Source organism: Chaetodon trifascialis, chromosome 11 (genome assembly GCF_039877785.1).
Source record: "Chaetodon trifascialis isolate fChaTrf1 chromosome 11, fChaTrf1.hap1, whole genome shotgun sequence".
In the NCBI taxonomy this organism is placed as follows: Eukaryota; Metazoa; Chordata; class Actinopteri; order Chaetodontiformes; family Chaetodontidae; genus Chaetodon; species Chaetodon trifascialis.
Window position 1 is genome coordinate 26,435,676 of NC_092066.1, and position 21,818 is coordinate 26,457,493.

General features: G+C 40.4%; 1 protein-coding gene across 1 annotated transcript; it reads left to right on the plus strand.

Annotated features, from left to right (window-relative positions):
- Positions 1 to 1,706: 1,706 nt before the first annotated feature.
- Positions 1,707 to 7,743, plus strand: LOC139339007 (homeobox protein engrailed-2b-like). Its single transcript, XM_070974423.1, has 2 exons — positions 1,707 to 2,562; positions 4,963 to 7,743. The coding sequence occupies exons 1-2, from the start codon at positions 2,061 to 2,063 to the stop codon at positions 5,277 to 5,279; spliced, it is 819 nt and encodes a 272-aa protein (XP_070830524.1). The 5' UTR covers positions 1,707 to 2,060; the 3' UTR covers positions 5,280 to 7,743.
- The last annotated feature ends 14,075 nt before the right edge of the window (positions 7,744 to 21,818 follow it).

Sequence of the window (21,818 nt, forward strand, 5' to 3'; positions counted from 1 at the left end):
GCTCACTTCACTTCGTCAGTCAGTCACAAGCGAATACGCTGTCTTCTTCGGTTTCGCGAGACTAGCAGTGGCCGTCTCCGCGACGGCAGAGTGAGGGCACGTTGTGGATCATGTGACCGAATAAAGGTAGATCTGAATTATTATTACACACACACACACACACACACACACACACACACACACACACACACACACACACACACACACACACACACACACACACACACACACACACACACACACACACACACACACATCACTTTGACAAAAGGGCATCAAGGGGCAAAGGGGCAGGTGCTCCAGAAAATATAACTGCTATAGCTCAAATTCAGGCAGCCAGAGGATAAAGGCTTGTGCTGCTTTAAGGGCTTTATATCAGGAAAATGACTGAAGAATGAAAATAAATGTGGGAAACTTTCAGAGGCAGATCATGAAAGACATGAGAGTCACAACTATCATGCAGAGGACAGACTGGACAGTCAGTGTGTCACAGTCCACTGTAGCCTGGCCTGTAATTCTCTATGAGTTGTATGAAGGATTTGAACATTTCTGACAAGTAAGTGCAAAATGACAAAAATTAAAATAGAACTTAGCTGGAATTCCATAGTCTGGAGACATAAGACTCTCAGATGCTGACAGTGTTTTACCTTATTGGCCATATTTAGGTTGATGGTAACCTGTGCTACATTCAGGCTCTATGTGAAAGATGGTCCATTCTGAGGTGAGAACAGTTCACTGCCTACAAGATAAAAGCAAATTAGAAATTTCAAGTGATGAGTGGGCACCTGCAAATTCAGTCTCCCCTCCCCCCATTACATTTCCAAACCTTCTCAATTCCATTTCCATTTGTAAAATCGTTATTCCTATAATTAGTTAAAATGCAACCCAGCCTTGCAAATACACTCTACTTACACTCTTTAAGATATGAAGAAGAAGAAGAAGAAGAAGAAGAAGAAATGTACTTTTTATTCACCACACACGGGTTAGTTGCACACTACATTCACACACGCCATGCTTCCGTGAAATTATTTTCTCCGGCTTTAACCCATCGGCAGACCAGGATCGGTGGGCCGCCAGCCGACAGCAGCGCCCGGGGAATGTTGTTTTACATATGTTTGTAATCTATGCTGTAAATCATATAGGGCCTGTAATGATTCATCATTTGAATTAATACTTGGAATTCTAAGTATGTTCCGCTCCATTCAAGACAGTTGAAATGTGTTTCATTCTTGCCTTCTGAAAACTTTAACTGCTTGTGTTAATCATTTCCACGGGCTGTCCATCAACAAATGTATGTGTTGCCCTGTGACATTGTTGATATGTCTGATGATATGAGGTTCATGTGATGATTGTGAGGAAGGCTTCTATTAGGCTCCTGTCTCCTGTCAGAAAGCTGGGCTGAGCATTAACATTCAAAGTTCAATCTGTGCCTTTAAATGACGAAGTAATGATTTCCGCTGTAACATGAATGCATCATAAACTGAGTGGATTGGATTAATTTGCGCCTCCGGGGAATTCCGGGAACCTCACATGACGCCAACTCTCCAGCTCTATTGGTTTGAGGCACGTGTCTGAGAGGCCCGTAGTACAACGTCATAGCGGCGTCTCGCAGCCAATCAGAAATGAGAACAAAAATCCGTAGTGAAAGTATTTGAGCGGCGTCTTTATCGGGGCAGTTTAGTGCAGCTGGAAGCATCAATAATTGTGTTCAGGGAGCCGGAAAATTTAAACAGACTATTCAATTACTTTTAGGCTACTGTTTTGAAACAATGCATGAGAGCATTTGAGTCCAGCCATGAGGAGGAGGCTTTTACCAGAAACCGAAGCATGATTTTTCTTTGTCAAAATCACAAGAGGCGCGTTTTCACAGCAAAAACAATATCAACTCTTCTGCCCAGAACGGAATTGGTTTTCATATCGCACTTTTTGTTTTCTGAGTGAAAAATATAGACTGGTAATCAATTCAAAGAAAGTGACCAGAACGCAACACAAAATTGGAAATACTTCTTTGAAGAGGGGTGCAGAGAAAGAGGTGCTGAGAAGGATCAGGCTCCATCATTATGGAAGAAAATGCTCGACGAGACCGAGAGCGCCCAAGGGACTCCGGCGTGGAGTCCAACGGGGCCATGTTGCCTCTCCTCCAGCCACCTGGAAACCAGCACTCCCACAGGATAACCAACTTTTACATAGACAACATTTTAAGGCCTGACTTTGGACGAAAGAGGAAGGACGGGACTTTGGTCCGGGAGGCAGACAGTGTGGGAGTGATCATAGGAAGAGATGAGCTGCCAGGGAGAAAGTCCTCCAAAACCGGCAACCCTCTGCAAGGTGGAGCAGGAGGCGAAGAGGAGGAGGAGGAGGACACGGGAGCATCCGACGACCGGCGGCGGGACACTGAGGCCAGGAGGCCTGACTTAATAGCCGCTGATGTGGTTGTGAAAGACCGGGGGAGCGGCGGGGACCGCTGCCGCAGCCCCCAGGCCAGTGTGGCCCCTGCGGCCAAACCTATGCTGTGGCCAGCCTGGGTTTATTGTACCCGCTACTCAGACCGTCCGTCATCAGGTTGGTGGAAATTGTTCAGCCACTTGTCATTAATTGGAAGAAAAAAAAGAAACACGTGCCCAAAAGAATGAATACACGAAGACCAGTAAGATACTTAACTTCTGAGTCAGTTAAAAAAGGCCTGAATGAACAGACTCATTCAGAGAGAGAAGGATGATTTTCAAGTTTAAAACCTATGAGAGCAAGTTAAAAAAAAAAAAAAGAAAAGAAAAAAGTGGGATTTTATTCGGCCAGCAGCGCGACCCCAGACCCACTTAATAGACATATCACTTGTACCAATTGACAAACCAATTATTGCACCGCCATAACTATTTATTCTAATATCGAACATCTTCATTATTTCATACTTTCAATGTTTCTAAAAACGACTTAGAGTCTTAGAATAGACACCAACCTATTTTACAAAAAATATACTACTTTAAGCAATAATTAGAAAGTAATTCGAGTTGCTTTCAATGGATTTCGATCTGGATTTTGGCTTTAAAATAACAATAAAGTGGACAAGACGACAAGTAGTCATCGGAAAGTTTGTTGAAAATAAAGTTGAAATTAAACGGGCCTGCGAGTCAAAAGCAAAGCTTAAAGAGAGAAGTGAAGTAAAACCAAGTTTAACGCCATTGTTCCTTAGTGTTCTTTGTTGATAAACCATTAGCATATTTTTTGACAATGGGGGGGGGGGGGGGGGGGGGGTGTCTAAAAAAAGTGAGGACCGTGTGTCCCAAAAAGAAGAATTCGACGTGAAATGCTGAACAAGGGAACTTCAAAGCGCCTTTACTTCCCAGCAAAATAAGAAAAGTCATTTTTGGCAGCATTTCAATGTTGAGGCTTTGAAATTATTTGGAGCATTTTGGAATCAGGCGGCCGTAAAGCGTCTTCTTCTGTGGCTCGATCGCTTTGTTTTGAACTGTGCGCTTTATCACAGCATGGAAATAAATATTATTCCATTTTTATCAATGAAATGAAGAGCTTTCTGCGGGCTGAGGTTATTTCAAAGGTAGAGGCATGGTGCACTTGGACTTTTCCTTTGTCATGATTTAAAAACACACTGAGCCTTAAATAATGCTGCTTGTGGAGGTAAAGATGTTGATTATGGTGTATGAAGTGACGGCTGGAGAACTCAGAACGAAGCGAAAACACAGGCAGAAATTCTGTTTTTATTATTGTATGAAACACAGAAAACTTTCCATTGAGGTCCAGGCCCGAGCTCAGGGGACCACAAAGGGCCTTTAAAGAGGTCAGGGAGGCTGCAGCTTTCCCTGCATTATGATGTCTGTCAAAGGAACCATAACTTCTAGTAAATCAGTAAATCATTCAATTATAGAAGATGCGACCAAATTTCAGAATGAATTACTGTGAAGCCAAACGCAGTCCGTCACAAGTGGGCTCTTGCAGTTTATAGAGTAACTGTTGGATGTTGATTTAGTCTTGCTTTATTTTTACACTTTAAATATCAAAGCTAAAACATGCTCTCCATCCATTCCCGTTTGTTTGCCTTTTGACTTAGCAATGGTTGAAACGAACAAATATTAGAACACAAAAAAATACGTTATTGATCTTTTAACGAGACTACTTTTTTAAAAACGAGTTCCTATGGTAACAGGGAGGAAAATAGGCGCCTATCTCCCCCATCCTCCATCATATCCTAACCCCACCCCCATCGGCACCCTCCTCCCTGTCTCACTAAATCTGCTGCAGCTGAGCTTAGCTGGAGGACGTGCAGCCACCATCAAGCTTGATGGGTTGCTCTTGTAAATTAATGCAGAATATCTATCTATCTATCTATCTATCTATCTATCTATCTATCTATCTATCTATCTATCTATCTATCTATCTATCTATCTATCTATCTATGTGTGTAGAGAGAGAGAGAATTTAACTAATGGTTGGTGGTTAATAATAATAATCAGAGAGAAAACCTGAGGAAAATAATAATAATAATAATAATAATAATAATAATAATAATAATAATTCCCTTATTGTTATTATTATTATTAGTCATAGTATTTTCAATTCGTATACTATTTTTTTTTATATGCTTAGCTGATTTCTACTTCTGGAAACAGCTGGAAGAATATATGCACTTGTTATTCCAACTTAAAGGTAAAAGATGTTCTTTCTTTCTTTCTTTCTTTCTTTCTTTCTTTCTTTCTTTCTTTCTTTCTTTCTTTCTGTGCGCCTGTGTGACGCATGCAAACGTCTGCAAACGTCTCCATTTTGGCTCACAGTACCTTAAGGGAAACAGCTTTTGGAAGCAGCTTTCTTGCAGCCTACCTGTGATTTAAAATACAAACAAACAAACAAACAAATAAAATGTGTGAAAGCTCAAAAGTAGGCCACAAACCTCTGGGTGTCATTTTTTTTTTTGTAATTTTTCTCTTTTTTCTCTTCACTCCACCCAAGGGCCCAGATCCCGCAAACCAAAGAAGGCGTCGACCCCGAGTAAAGAGGACAAGCGGCCCCGGACGGCCTTCACCGCGGAGCAGCTCCATCGCTTAAAAACAGAGTTCCAAGGAAACCGATACCTGACCGAGCAGCGGAGGCAGAGCCTGGCCCAGGAACTTGGCCTCAATGAGTCTCAGATCAAGATCTGGTTTCAGAACAAAAGGGCCAAAATCAAGAAAACTTCCGGTAATAAAAACTCTCTGGCGCTCCATCTCATGGCGCAGGGACTGTACAACCACTCCGCAGCCAAGGACGCCAAGTCGGACAGCGACTAGAGGAGACGCGGGGAGGGAGGGAGATTCTGAACCATGCAATAAAATCACTTCAGTACCAGCATTCATATTTAAAACTCAACCAGAGGCGATATCGTTACGTTTTCTTTATCTTTTGAGAGTGTGTGCTGGTGAGAGAGTGTGTGTCAGTGTGTCGGCTCAGGGCTGTATGACGGTGTCCAATCCAGGTCAAATATAGTGCTGCATTCAGGTCACATCCACAAGCCAGAAATTTCCAGTGGCACACCTGCTACAACTTACAAACCTGAACCTCTGTGTATGCAGAGGTCCGAACAGAAACACGCATGGATGATTGTTGATTGATTGAACCTTTACTATTACCCATGCACATCTAATGTCAGCCATCGTCAAGCTACATCAGAGATGTGGGTTTGAATGTAAAAGGGCCGACCAAATTATATTTAATGATTGGCGCATAGGCCCAAGGGCCACATTTCAAAATAGGTATTCACTCATTGAGAAAAGAGTAGCCTATACACTATTTGGCCTATTATTTTGTTCGTTAAAATGCGTGGGCTACAGATGAGGTTATGAAATTAAATTCCGATAGGCCTGCCATTAATGTTGGAAAGAAAACGTGCTTTGATAGAATTAAGATTATGCATTGCTAAAAGGACTATTTAGAAAAATATTAACATCAAAATGAATGGAAATTAATGTTAGACTTTCTTACTTTGATCATAGTTTTAACAGTGTATCCCTCCATCTTCAGATAGCATTATCTCAGAAACCTTACAAATGTTATCCTACTTGAGTGTCTACTGTCAAAGTTGTGTATTCCTGTGAAGAAACGGGCAAAATCGTCATGGGTGTAATGCAGCATTGTGTGTGGGGGTCAAAACAAGGTGCGGGGTGGGATGGGATGGACACCCTGAACAAAATGCTCAGATCTAAACAGTAAACTGTAGACTTTTAAGTGTCATGTTTACAGACGTTCGAGAGTGTCAACATATGTCAACTCTACCTGCTTGGTGGAATTTTGCCCTCCCGCATTAGCCTAAATTTAGACGAATTAAAGCAATTTGGTCGGTTGCCGACTCAAGGGCCACAAAGTAACTTTGAAGCGTTGAGCTGAACATGAAGGAACGCGTTGACGCTCCGTGTGTGTCTTTGGAGGGACTGGAGAGGACAGCAGTGACTCTGCAGCCCTGCACCCCGTCAGGCTCCACTGAGCTGCTGACTCTGAAAAATATGCTGAAACCCAAAGATTTGTTTCTGCTGCATTCTGGGAACATGTGTTGAGGAAATAGCCTAGTTTGTGTTCTCTGTGTTTTGTCCCCCTGTCTGACTTTACTGACTATTCTTTGCTCTTCGTCGATCTTCTTGCGTTCTGTACTGTAGTGGATGTCACCTGCAGCCTTCTTCAGCCTTCTAACGGCGGTGAAATTGCCAAAAATTGGGAATGTAACGACACAATTGCTATCTGAAATTAAAGGTCTGCTTTGTAGAATACGTCGGGTGAACAACGTTTTGTTTAATAACAAATTTGGTCTCATCAAATGCCGATCTGACTCTTATCTGATTTTCGGTGGTGCTTTCCTCAAGATTACAATTTTTACGTGACACATCTATGGCACAGCATCGGGGGCAGTTTTGGGGTTCTGTATCTTGCCCAAGGATACTTCGACACGTGGACTGCCGAGACCAGAGATCGGACCACCGACGTCCTGATTGGCAGGCGACCACTCTAACACCTGAGCCACAGCCCCCCCCCATCATCGCGTTTTACTTTTTTTGCTATCGAGCAGTGGGACACTCTTTTTGCAATGTCCATTTTAATGGCAAGCACACTGGAATTTTTCCAAACTGAACTTTTCCTTTTAAACAATTCACATTATTCTCGCAGCCAGATTGTCACCGTGAAGGGCCATTCTTCTCACTGATCTCCACCAGGCTGTCGCCAAATCATGGACCTATAGTACAGGCCATCATGTCTGCCTACTCTTCAGAATGTTCATGATAATAGGCAACGTTGTATTTGTTGTTAGTGAAGACCATTATGTTCTTATTTATCATATAATCAACATTTATAGCCATGTACTCTGGAGTGTTTACATAACTTATTTTTCCTGCAATAACTTTTGCGTTTGAATGCCACACCTGGCAGGCCTTTGCCGGGTCGAATTCACGTGGATTGAAACCAAATCGTAGTCTGTCTACGATGTTAATGCTTTTGTTTTGTATTTTTTCTACAGCCTTACAGGGAGTCTGTTCCCTTGCATTCAGCTAGAAACCCGGATAAGCTTCTGCCTTAAATGTTATGTATATACGACTTAAAAATATTGACAGTGTTATAAAGAAAGAGCAGCTGTTTTTTAATTATGGGGTTTTAACATCAGGATTTTTGAAGATAAATGAATGAACGCGTTCTCTTTTATATGATCGTACATGTAAATAATTTATATCATAAAAGGTGTGATGGCAAATAAAAGACAATGAAAATGCGACTTTTCAGAAGCTTATTTTATTATAGAACTTCAGGGAAAAGTTCTACAAACAAGAACAGCACACACAAGACGAAAATATTTAGTATTTTGCAGTGAAATTAATTTGAGTCTGCTGCGGGTGGTTTTCTTGAAATATCTTGACAATGATTAGCATCACAATGAGAGCTGGAGAGGGCAGACACAACATGGAGGACACTTACAGTCTGCGCAGCAGGTACATCCGGACTCCATCCTGAACGCAAACGACGGGTTTCGTTAAACACTGCACCTGTGTATTGAAGCTTCAAATTTGACCTCAAAAACGTTTTTAAAATTACATTTTAAAAGGCAGTTGAACAGAAAGCTGATATCAGTTATTCTGCCACATTTGCTGCATCATTTCTGTCTGGACGCTGCCTTCAAATACAGTTCAAACGACAGTTAATTTACAGCTTTTGCTTAATCAGCTGAAAATATGGGTGCACATGACAAATCCCATCAGTCATCAATCAATGCAGTTTTGACTTTAATCAATATTGGTGCATGAAGAATATTACAACCATACAATTGATAAGCTGTACATCAACTGTAACTAAAATGTGTTGAGTTTAGGGCCCCAAATGTTAAAAAGGGTCATGTTCCAGAAAAGTCTGAGAAACTGTAATTTAGGACTGAAATCATTGCCATGGTAGGCTACAGGGTCAAAGTGCTGTAAGTCATATACGTTCATAAAGCAGGCATTTATTTTATACATCCTGAAAAAAGTGTGTGTGTGTGTGTGTGTGTGTGTGTGTGTGTGTGTGTGTGTGTGTGTTTTTTTTAATTATTTATTTTTACATTGACAGTCCTTTTACTCACTCTGTGATTAGAGGTCACAGATACCACACATTACTAGTGAAGTACTAGTAACACGAGTGAAACATACTCATGAATGTGTTTTGTTTGTTTGACCATCAGCGCTGTGTCTGCAGTAGCTCTGCAGTCAATATCCACAACCTTTCCATTTCTATGGCTTTCCAAAACCACCACAGAGGACTGAAATTCCTTATGGGTTTCTGTTCCATTTGGGCACAACAGCGTTCTGATGAATGAAAGTGTCATAAAAATATAAGCTAAATTGTTCTTTATCACTGTAAAGCAAGACTGGACATCAACAGAATGCAGCATGTAAGTACTGCAGGTAGTGGGCCCCTGCTCTGAAAATAGTTCAAACTTTAATGAATGGGACAGCCTCTCTGCTGAATTCTGCTTGTTCACACCAGAAAAGTATAAAACACATTTTGGAATAAAAGCAGAACTGCCCACTGAGGAACAATCCAAGAATAAAAAGGCATCAGTAAGGCCAATTAATAATAATTAAATAATCAATTAAAGCTGATGGACAGATGTTCCTCAACTGGTCAGGATGCAGTGATAATGCACAAATCCAAGGTTCTCGAAAACAGAAGACTCAACAAATGAGAGCAGACTTTTGGCAGCATACCTGAACAACATCAATAACAGTAGTCTGTAGATTAATTTATTTGAATGATTGATTGAATAATATATTCACTTCATTGTCCCTAGCAGTTTGTCGAAGTCACACTAGAAAAGTCTGTGACACAATACACAGAACTTTGCAGGTTAAAACATGCACAACTAAGACTCATGAAAACTAAAAACTGTGAGGTCAAAATGATCTGCAAACCCAAAACACCCCTCCTCCCCACAACTGATCCACTATCCAAATTAACCAAGTCCACCAACAGCATCACTGAAATCTCAGAACTTCACACACCTGTTTATATCTGTGTACTGTTTACCTGAACATCTGATTGATGTAGAAATGAAACAGAGGGGGAGAAGAAATATGGAGAGCAGAAGGAGATCCATCAACAAAAAGCCAGAGAGTTGTCCATTGGCAGCAGCAGCAGCAGCATTGACCTGGGCTCTCTGAATGGCAGAAGGAGCCCTCATCTACATTTCCTTTCTTAGCTGGCTTGTATGTGGAAGTAACGCCCAACGGTCTCTGACTTGATGAGCTGAGCCACTCTTGACTTGGGGGAGGAAAAGGGGAAAAAGCTACGAGCTGGGTTTCTATGCACAGTGTGAGGCTGTCAGTCGAAAGGGGGTGGTGGGGATGTAGGAGGAAGGTGGGGTGGTGGGGGGGTGGGGGGGGTGGGGGGGTGGCGGGTGGCACAATGGCCAGAGAACCTGGATGAAGGTCAAAATGCTTTGGATGTCCATGCAAAAAGCAGCAGGTGACAATACTACAGCCGAGAAATGCTAAGAAATGACATCTCTTTCCCATCTGGTTAAGACTGTGGAGATCAGGGGATATTCCAAACATGCAGTGCTAAATAAGAGGACTTTCACTTGTGTTCATCATGGCTCTAATGCTATATTTCATTACAATTACATTCTGTTAAAATGTAAATATATTTCTAAAATTTGTTGTTATGGTCAGTCTGATTGACAAACTTTTTTGTGACTTTCCTAATGTCAAGAATTTTCATATACAACGTTTTAAAAAATACATTCAAACCATTTGAACTAAACCCATTGTTCTGCTCCCTGGTTGCCAATGTCAGCAATGACAACTACTATGGTTGAGCCCTGTCTCCGAGAAATGACCTTTATATACAGTAGAACTAATTAACAACAGCAATTACATTTTGAAGGAAATGAAATGATGACCAAATTACTTTTTGCAATAACATGAGGAAATGTTGTTACTGCAAGTCGCAAAAATGTTGATTCTGAACACATGTTCACTGACAACATTTTTCATTTGTCTTCAGCCAAAATAGACAAAATATCTTGCAATACAATCTTCTCGTAGCAACTGCTGGACTAGATGATGAATGTGCTATATCTCTGTCCACCACCCCAACCTCCAAACCCTTAACCTTAGATATACTTGAAAACAGGTGTGGACAGCAGACATCTAGGCAGTTTTGTTTGTCTTACATTGGGTTTCAAAGGCTGGTGTATTCACATATGTTTGTCTGTGTGTATGCTCCTTGAATACATGGGAAAGATGACTAAATGTTGAAAAAAAAAAAAAAAACGTTCAAAGGCAACAGTTCGAATGGCTGTTCTAAATCACTACACTTCAAAGTGGGGTGAGAAGCCAGCCATTACAGTCTCCTCATGATTGCATCTCAATGCCTCCTCATTGTCTCTTCAACAGTTCTGGGTTACTTTGTAGTTTAAAATGTGACGAATGGCATAAATGGGGATAACAACATACACTTTATCTCCTAAAAGGTATCCATAATGTTGCACTCGGTTCTCCATATGAAATTCCTGCCTACTTTCATACCACTGCACACCTGGTCAGTCACTGTGTGAAGTGGGTCTGCTGGTCTTTGGAAAGTGACAAAAAATATCAGTAGGATATTGGTAGCACAGTGACAGCTGTGCGCCTCACAGCTAGAAGGTCCCCGGTTCGAATCCCGCTGTGGGCGCTGGTGGTGTGTCCTCCACCATGCCTTCAGTGCCTGCTGCTCGAGGAAAAAGGGGGCCTTTCTGTGTGGAGTTTGCATGTTCTCCCCGTGTTCACTCCTTAAATAACCCCTACTAAAAACATGCAAGAAGATCACCGCCTGACCAACGGTGACGAAAAAAAGATGGGTCCCCGGGCGCGGGCACCGGCATCGGCTGGCAGCTGGCAGCCCACCACTCCTGGTCTGCCGCGGAGGAACGACGGACCGAGGATGGGTCAAACGCGGAAAAAATAATTTCACAAAAAAGCATGGCGTGTGTACAGTTTCCTCCTCCCTGTAGCATGTGTGTGCTGTGATTAATAAAGTATAAATCTTAATCTTAATCTTAATCTTAATCTTAATCTTAATCTTAATCTTAATCTAGGAGGTCCTTGAATTTCAACATCACAAAGGTGTGTTAGGAGAGTGTTTCAGACACTGACAAACACTGTGTTTGAAGCAATACAGATCCCTCAATTGGTGCTTCATTGTCCTCCTCACTACATAAAGGGCACACTACTTGCTGTTTACACTGAACATTCTGGAATGAGGTTTGCAATTTGGATTCCACTCTAATGAGCTCAAAACGGTTAGATTCAAAGAACGACTAAACTAAAAAATCTAAAAATGACTACACCTATGTTATACAATTTGTTGAATTGTGTACTTCCAATTGTACATTACATTAAATGTTTCTAACAATGTTGAGATATTTGTAATTTTAGTCAAGGTAACACTGCTTTTCATTTGGTCATCTGTCAATGGCTTCATATCCCCTGACCACCTCTAGTAGCCAAAGCTTCAGAGGAAATGTGGGAAACACCAGAAGATATGTCAGAGAAGGAGGAAGGATGTCAGCAAACATGACTAAATCTAAAGTGAATAACACGTTCTTTAACAATGAAGACAACAACTCCCATGATACTATGCTGTTTCACAATGTGATCAAACTACGTCTTTTGTAATTGTTTCAATTGAGAGACACCTAGCAGCAGAAATTACATATTGTGCCTTTATGTTGTGTACACATCTGAGAAGATGTTGAATTATCACCTCTCGTAGTCTCAGAATGAATACCCCCTGGTGCACTGCTAAACTACAGTCAGTGTTTCTTTGCTATTTTTGATTTTCTCTCCAGAATAACCCTGTCTGAGAGCAGGTGTGCTTCTCTTTTTCCTGCACATGAGGGTCTGTAAAGCTGTGTCCTTTTAGGGGATGTGTAAGAAATCTCAACTCAATGTGCTAGCTTTGTGAGCTAGCTGTGCGAGCTTTGAACTGCATCTCATTGTCTTCATCAACACTTGAATTGAGATCATCTCACATACTGACCCCACATTCTGGAATGAAAGCTTTGGGGCATCATTTTGAACATTGAAAAAACACAGCAGCAACACTCAGAAGAGTCAAATCCAACCGCCCACATTAGACAAACACTGCCTGTTTATCCCACCAGCAGTGGGTCATAAGTCTAAAATGCACTTAAAAAAAAATGTATCTACAGCTAACAATCTGCATGCACTTGTTGTAATCAGTCTGGAATTCTAACTGGAAATATACAGTATATCTCTCAAAAGAGAAGCATTAACAGTAAAACCAAGAACAAGTGTCTCATTTGCTTGTTTTCGAGTCAAATATTGGCAAATCTGTCTGGAGTAACATTACAGCAACAGGTTCTGTTGTTTCCTGGCACAGCAGCAGAGTATCAAGGGGGGAAAACATTAAAAACAATCTTATTTACCCAAGGTTCATCCATCCCCTTGTCATAAACTTAACCTCTGCAACAGGCAGAGGCAAAGGGCAGACGAGCAAAGAAAAGAAAAGTACATAGCACAAAGTGTTGATGTCCCCTGTGTTTCCGTCAGACAAAAGATGGCTCATCCAGTCCCCCTTCCCCCCACTGAGTAATTTAGCCATAGTTCTCTAAATGCTTCCTGGTCCAACTTGGAATATGGAATGAAGGGGACGGGGGCTTTGTGGCGGAAATATAATTACGGCTGCTAAAAGCTGGTGAAGGTGGAGAATGGGGGATGACATCAGACCAATTTCACACCCAGGCCTTGGATGGCCAGGCCAAGCCTGGGCCTCGCCGCGCTACACTGATCAAAGCCTGCTGCAGCCGCCCAAAAAGCCAAAAAAAGAGGGATACTTAACTATGCTAATCTCAGGACAAATATATTTTAATCTTGTTAGAATACAAGTTAATGTCACAGCTCAGTGACCAAAATTTATGCAATGAGAGTAGAAGGATACAAGAATACAAAATCACTTTGTGTCAAAGGGGCGTCTTTTCAACAAGAAAATGTCGAGTCTCAGCAAAACAACAGTGGTGGAATCATCAAGTAGTCAAACCTCTGTCATAATCCTCTTCAAACACTGTGAGCTCAGTAAGTACATGTCCTAAAGTAACTGACCTAGCTATGGCATATATTTTGCTACTGGCAGTAATGATTAATCTGCAAGTTGTGACAGCATAATAAGCTTGAAAACTAGTGCTCTGCTCAATAACCAATTTTCAGATTTAAGATTTGTTATAGAGTTGATAACACTGAAGAAACCAGCAAGAGTAAGGTAGATTTTTGCAGGATGAGTGCTTGAGAGAGCATTGGTGAGAGGGGTAGCGATGAGGAGACTGCTTTTTTTAAATAAATACATAACTAAGCAACTCTGTTAAAAACCTCAGCCATATACATACAAGCATAATAGCCCTCATGAATGCACCTTTCAGTCTGAATTGATGCTCGGCCTGGCAGTTACTGCTCACTGCTGTGGGTGTGTGCTTTGTGCCGCTGGGTTAGCTGCTGGACGAGAGTCTGTCGATGCTGCAGCAGCTCACTCATTCTTCAGCTCAGGCGTGTATGTACTGTGCTACTGGGTTAGCTGCTGAATGAGAGTCTGTACAAGAGTACTGGAACACAGCACATCAGTTTCATTGCTAACGACCACACGTCACATTAACATGTAAGAAAACACGTAACGTTATCATAATGAATGCAAACAACGGAAATGGCTATTGTTAGCGCTCAAGCTAGCATGATATCATGGGAATTCTGGTTGCCCTTTTCTGCCAGTCTTGTGCAACTTGCTCGCTACAGCCTTAGCAATATATCTGCCCAGCCTTGAGGAAGACTCTTTTCATGTGCAACGAGTACATGGGCAGAGTAAACGTGGGTATGCAGGTATGTAGGCAGACAGGCAGGCAGGCAGGCAGTCCAACCAATCAATCAACCAAGCTCACGTCTCATCACAGATCTGCAAACATTCAAATGTGCAATCTTTCCCCAACCTTAACCTTAGCCTATCCTTGTTGCTGTTCACAAGTACTTTTGGAAGTGAGTATGTTAAACACATTGTCATTGAACATAATCCAGGTTTTGCAGAATCATCCAATATCTGTGCTGTGTGGTGATGGGGTTGCTGCATCTCAAACTCTGTCTGGTGCACAACAAAGGCAGAAATCTCATGTCAAAATCTAAGTATAAAGAAATATCTAAATATAGATGTAAATATAAATTACTTTAAATTCATTCATGGAAAATATTTGTAAAACTGGGAGGTCAGCAGCCTAGCTACGAATCATTTCCCCAAATTATAGCGGAGTGTGACAACTGTCCACTTGAAAGGTAAGATGGAATTCACAAGCAGCTATTGTATAATTATTTAGTAATTCTATTGTATTACAACTTGAGTTTTATTTTCATAGTTTTGGCCATCATTCCTCTCAAGTACAATATTATTGTAAACAGTAACTTCGGCAGGTCAAAGTTGAAGCAGGAGGTGGGTCTGTAACTCTGATAGATATGTTTCAGAAATTCAGAACTGTCTCCTTTGTTTCTTCTTCTAAATGTTAGTTTGTTTCCAACCTCTCTAATTGTCTGAATGTTGTTCTTGCCCCTGTCGTACTTTTTTTCTCTCAGTCATGTCTGTGTTCCCTGATCTCTGGGAAAAAGCCACAAACATGGAAAATGAAATTTCCCTTCAACTAAGGTTAGACTTTGTTAGGTTTATTTTTAGCTAATAGCAGACTTTCTAATATTTACCTCTCTCTGTCTTACCAGTGGGAGTATCTATGCCACCAGACAAGGTCTGCCAGGTGTGGCTAAAAGCCCCACCATCAAACAACAGGCTTTGGCAAATGAGCATTTAACAGGTGTGCGGGTTATCAAGGGTGGAAGCTGAGCTCCCCGACATTTCCAGACAGGCAGCTACACAATGAGTTTGTATGGGTCTTACTGTGACATCAGGCCCTCGGCTGATAGGAAATACCAGCAGGCATGATTGGAAAACACACCCCACTGCTGGTTTAGGAACAACAAACTGAGGGGACAACTAGGAAGAAAAGTGAAGATGTGTGAGATGCTCATGGTTTACAGTGGCTTAGAATCACTGTGTTAGTAAATGTTTACAACATTATTATCTAGAATTGAATGGCATCTGTAGAAATTTAAAACTTAGGCCTGTATTGATTGTGTTTTACAGCACACATAACCTGGTGCTTGCTCCCTTAAAACTGGGCAGCAAAAATAAACATCCAAACTAATCCTTTTTGACATATACTCAACTGAAAACAGCACAAAGAAAATATACTACACATTGAATTATTTTTGGAAGTCCAAATAAATATTACTTCATTATACTTTAGGTGTATTCAAACTGTGCACTACTATTGCATTTATTTATATTATACTTAGTAAAACAGATATTTGTATTACAGACAGACAGTGTTAAAAAAAACAACTTGTATTGCGTACTTTTATGTAAAATTATTAAAGTGTGCTGAAAAGTTCTGCACTTGTACACTTTTTTATTGTTCTACAGGAAAAGATGAAAAGTAAAATTACAGATATTAAAATGTGTTAAAATATGGCCTGAAACTGGTTTAGTGCAGGTTCTTGTTCTGTAGCACAAAAGAGACAGAATTATATTATAATACAAAACAAAAACAAAAACAAAACAAAACAAAACAGAAACAAGACTAGAAAAAAAGCATAAACAACTACGCAGACACTACAGGGGAGAGGGCTAAGTGAATTAAGATGGAACCAGTTGTTGCAGGTGTGTCCCTCCCTCAAATAGTGTTTATGTGCCTGTTCGAGGTTATTGCTCTAATGTAATATGGGATCTCATTCCGGATTTTAGTGTATGTGTGAAAAAAATGCTCTCTGACCATAGTTGTTTTTGTAAGCCAGTGCGAATGTATGTGATACTGGTTTGGTGATGTGTTCCTGTCCTGTCTTGTGTCTCGAAAGTAGTGCAGTAAGTGTTGGAGGGGAATTTTTGTTTTGGATCTGAAAGTAGAATACACAACATACTTTAGAATAAAAACATTAAAATGCAACTGTATACATTCTCCATATGACTGTGCTTATTCTAAGCAGCCGTGCACACAACTGGTATGCACGTATGCACGTGCAATGACAATCAGAAACGTGTAATGACAGTTGTTTCAAAATGCGCCTTTGTGTACCAGGCAGCAACTGAATTGGGTCTTAGAGTTATAGAAGGGACAATGTCATGAATGGGATCACTTTGAGGTGAACACTTTAAACAGTTTGCACTGTGAAGCTGTTACAATCCAGAAGATGGTAGTAATGCAACATTCTGTGGATGGCAACCGCCATAAAACTCAACAGAAGAAGACAGCAACAACTATCATTAGTTATCAATCATCTTCACGTGTTTCTTGTCAACGCAATTTACACAATAAAGTAACCCTCTGTAAAAGATGTCCAAAGAACAACAGACAGTAAGCAGCTACTTTGGCATTCCACCACCGACAAAAGGAATGTCAAACTGAACCTGAGCAGAAGATTTTTCTTTGAGATGTGGCTCCAAGATGTGCTGTGGCTTGAAGCTAATGATGCGCACACCAAAATCCACATCCAGCAGACAAAAAAGTTGCATTTTAATCAGGCTCAAAGAATTTCAATTATTCACAAAAGCACAAAAAGAGTAAGGAGTATACAAATGTGGCACAAGCTATTGCTAAGCAGCAAGCTAGTCAAGCTGAAAAGTCCAGTCACCCACTTCCTAAATGGAAAAAGAACTACAGATGAGCATTTCATAAGGTTAAACATGCTATGTGTTGCTATGTCTTATTAGGAACTTGCTTATTGAAGAAATGAGGAGTGAAGAGGTGTAGAGGTGAATATCATTCATGAAGGCGGTACACAGATAGTGCAGAGCATGACATAAAGTATCAGCAGGGAGGTAAGAGCAAAGACACAGTCTGCTGAATTTTTGGGGCTGCTCTTTGATGGATTGGGGGACATCAGAAAAACCACCATAGTCTGACAAGGAAACATTGAGAGAATGGACTTGCTTAAGGCAAGCAGGAAAATGCTTGGCAGTGTCCTCTACATATGACTTGTTCCAAAGAGAAAATAAAAGCAATCCAAATTGTTACTCAAACATCAGCAAGGTTTTTAAAATAAAAAAGTACCGATCTCATCTGTTTGGATGGACACAACCAGGAACTGGGAGATGCATCATCATCATCTATCATGCAGGGAGCTGAAGTGGAGGACAGTGAGGAAGAGTGCCTGTATTAGTAGCATGCTGCATGGGGTGAGTACCAGTATGCCGAAAAAAAATGGCCTGATAACCGGCTGTGGTCAGGAGGAGGTGGTAACATGGTATAACATTAGCTATTACTTTAAAACTAAGGTGATAGATTTAAAGTAATAGCTACAAGCAACATGAATAACACTTGTTAAATCCTAAGACAGGTGAATGTAAATAATGTGCCCTGTCTTGCCTGTGAATATTCTCATTCATCCAGGTCATTGTGCCCTGTCTTGTTTCGTGACGATCTTCATCTTTAGTGTCGTTTCACTGGACCTCTGCAAGTGGTTAACTTAGCAAACAACCGTAACATAAACATCAACATTCAGCACTGCGGCACTGAATGTTTGTTGCTGGGTTAATCCACAGGACAATAAAAGCTGTGCACCCTAGCAAAACGAAACGACAGCCATCCCAGGGCACCTTGGTTGTGGACCCAACTGCTAACAAAAAAAGTTGTATGACTTCATACTTTTGTATGCTTTCATTTGGTTTCTAGAGTAGACTGACATCTAAATGACAGGGTAGTCTACTCCAGTTCAGTTGAAACATTGCTTCTCTTCATAACGCAAGGGTCACCTCAAACATATCTTCTGATTTCCTGTTTGTACCTTTCTCTCGTACGTTAATGTAAACTAGGACAGTAAGAACTTCCCTCCATCTCATCCATTGAAGTTTTCACTTCCACTTTTCAGCATTTGTTGCTGCTATTCATGCCTAACATACACATGTCTCTGTACCTGAACTAAATGATCTAATGTTAGCTTGTACACTACTACCACAGCTAATGCTAAGTTAGCAAACTGTAGGTAGTGCCACTAAGTAAGCAAGTGTAGTACAGCACACTCATCTGGAGATCACAATGATGAACCTGATCCTGAATCATGACCACTGGTTTAAATAAGATGCTCCACTTTGTCTTTAACCTCCTGGTCGAAGTCAGACTGCTTTCCTTCTCTTTGCTGTCACTTGTTGTATGGATTCAGGTACTCTGTGGCCTCTTTTTAGCCTTCTTCCAATAGTCTGCAGTTCCATCAGCTCATATGCTGGCGTATCTACTAACTGCACCTCACATTTGTGGACGTTATTCTACAGATCTGCTGGGGTACGAATTGGAACATGGCCCACAAACTGACAGGAAGCAATCAACAAATGCAGAAACCCTTTTCACATTTTCAGATGGGTCCAGAAATGCATAAATACCACTTCACATGTATATACGTGGTTAAATTATTTACATTTGTAAACCCTAGAACATTTTATGTGAAATGTAATTGTGTTTACAAGGAAAGTTCTGTCTATTTGCAAACTGCTCTGTATTTGTGGATTTCACTTAACACAACACAAATAAAAAAAACACATGTACGTGGATAGTGAAATATTTGTGAATCATGGTACACATTTGTGGATAGTCTTCTTCTTAGATTACAAGTATTAAAGCCCAATAAAAACATTCATATTTCACTAGATGTTAGGGCTGTTACTTTTTCAAAAATTCAAATTTGAATGGATGAGAATTAACATCTATTTTGTTCAAGTTAATTTGAATACAATCCACATAACCGAACTGAATATTAAACATTGTAGAGCTGACTTCTGTTCATTGGCAATGTCTCCCCCAGTGCTTCAGGGAGTGACAACTATGAAGTACGTTAAGATCAGTTGTGGTAATGTTACTGTAAGACAGGCAGTAACCAGCCTTACTTTTGTACACAATTTTTTCATCTATCAAATTATAGCGTATTTTTCCTTGCTGGAAGACCATGCATGACTGATTGCATTTTTTTTTAAAAACTTTGAATTGAAAAATATAGTTTTATATATATATATATAAAAAAACAACTCAGCAATTTCCTATAACAGTGGGGCACTGTAGTTTTAACAAATGTTACAACAGGAGGAAACAGTGCATTTATTGGGGACTACTTTTAGCAGTGGATTAATGCACAATTGTTGCTCTAGTGAGTATTTGTGGGAGCAGGATGGTGTATGTAGCACACAATCAATGTGGAATGCAGCAACATCAACAGCCATTGATGTGTTTTTCATAGTTTTCAACAATGAAGCTCTCCTCACAGAGAAGCAGGATATGTATGTGTAGATGTCTATCAGGCTTTGGACACACACAGAACACTTGCTGGAAAGATACATTTGGTGTTGCTTTAGGTCTGCATGTAGCAGCAGCAGGAAGTAGGTGATGTATAGAGACAACCCAGTATAATGGCAGCTTGTGAAATAGTCAGGAAATTCAATCTAATTGATTCGTGTACATGGGCATGAAATACTTTGCTGGCAGCAGAGCTTTCATGATTTTCAGGGAAAATCTGTGTCCACATACACAAATCCGATAAAATTTTGTGAGTATTTCAAGACGTTTTTTTCCTCTTTTCCTTTCCAAAATCACAAGCTTTCCAAAACTTTAATCCAACTGAATCCTTTACATCAAATTTTGTGACAATTTCATGAACTGATTTCGTATTACCATTAAACTGACAGGACAAGCTTTCCCTAACCTTAACCAAAGTGCTATTGTTGCAGAAAGCTAACCACAGGCAGGACGTAAATCCTGGATTCTGGTGTCACCGTCCTGCACTTTGTATGTCCACCATCCACCCTGACCACCTCCCTGCAACTCCAGCATGGTTCATAAATATCTTTCATTCACTCAAAGGAATGTGGTGCAGCCACGTAAGATACTTCCAATTGAAATACAGTTGGTTAAAAGTCATTCTGAGTGTTATGAATAAAATGGATTCATGGACATGAATCCTATAGATTGCATTTTGATTATTTCACAAACTGCTGTGATACACATGTTGAGATAACCTCGATACATGTGACACCATGTTGCTTTGGTCATGCCCACTGTTGTTCACATAGACAAACAAACATAGAGGACAGTGCTGAAATTGGAAAGAGGTGGTGTGTAATAAACTGCTGAAACTAATTTATAGACTCCAGGCACAAGTTCATACCAACTGCTGACAAGACTGAGAATCAGTTACCACATGGTGTCAAATCATAGCTTCCATTCTTGTACTACTCCATTTAATAGCTTTTCAACTGTTGGCTGTGTGATAGAAGTCCTTGTTAGCTTTGCTCTGGTTACAAATGTAGCTTTATGATCATACTATGAGCCGTGTGCAGAGGCCTTCACCTCTGTCAAAGTAAAGTACATTTTCAGGTAAGGAAGAAATGTTTGTGTCCAAATTATAACATCTACAGACCACAGACTGTTGATTGTCAACTTGTTTTCATCTCAATTTCCACAGGTTTACCCATTCATAGCAGCCACAGAGGTTTAGTGAGTCAGTTTAGTTAGTCATGAAAAAGTGACCTCAATGCGTACACCCTCCATAGTAAAGATGTTTCCATCAGCCTTTACCTGTTCTTTTTTATCACTACACCAATCAAATAAACTCGGCAAAGCACAGACACTTTACAGTGGTATTTGAATATATTGAGAGGCACTTCAGTATGGAGCATACAATGCTTCTCCTGAGGATGTTCATCCTCATATCAAAGCACAATGTTTGGCTGCTGCTGTGTCTGGTCCAATCAGACAACAGATTCATCAACATTTGCTCTTGTCTGTACACCTGCTATTTTGCATTTTGGATTTCGTTTGGCTTTTCTCCATTTTTGTCCATGTACATGTTGCAACAATTTAGAGTAACAAAGAGCTGACAATTTTGGATCCACAACTGATGCTCTGACCTTGCACGACCAAGGTCTGTATCACTATATCACTATAGTGAAATAACACAAACTATGAACTAAACAAACTTCAATAATTATGTTGTAGAAGGGAAACAATGAATGTTTAGTTGTGTCACCAGTTTTTCATTTTTTTATTTAAATTTTATTTCTATATCCAAGTCCAAGAAAGAATCTGTCAAATGTCTTTTTTTCTCTTATAGGAATCAAAGAAAAGCAGAACATTTGGAGAAGCTGGACCAGGAAATTTTGGACATTTTTGCTGAACAAAATGATTAATTGACTAATTATTGCAGCACCATGTAGAATGCTGCCTTACATTTGCATTTTTCATGCAGCTCAAAGCTAAA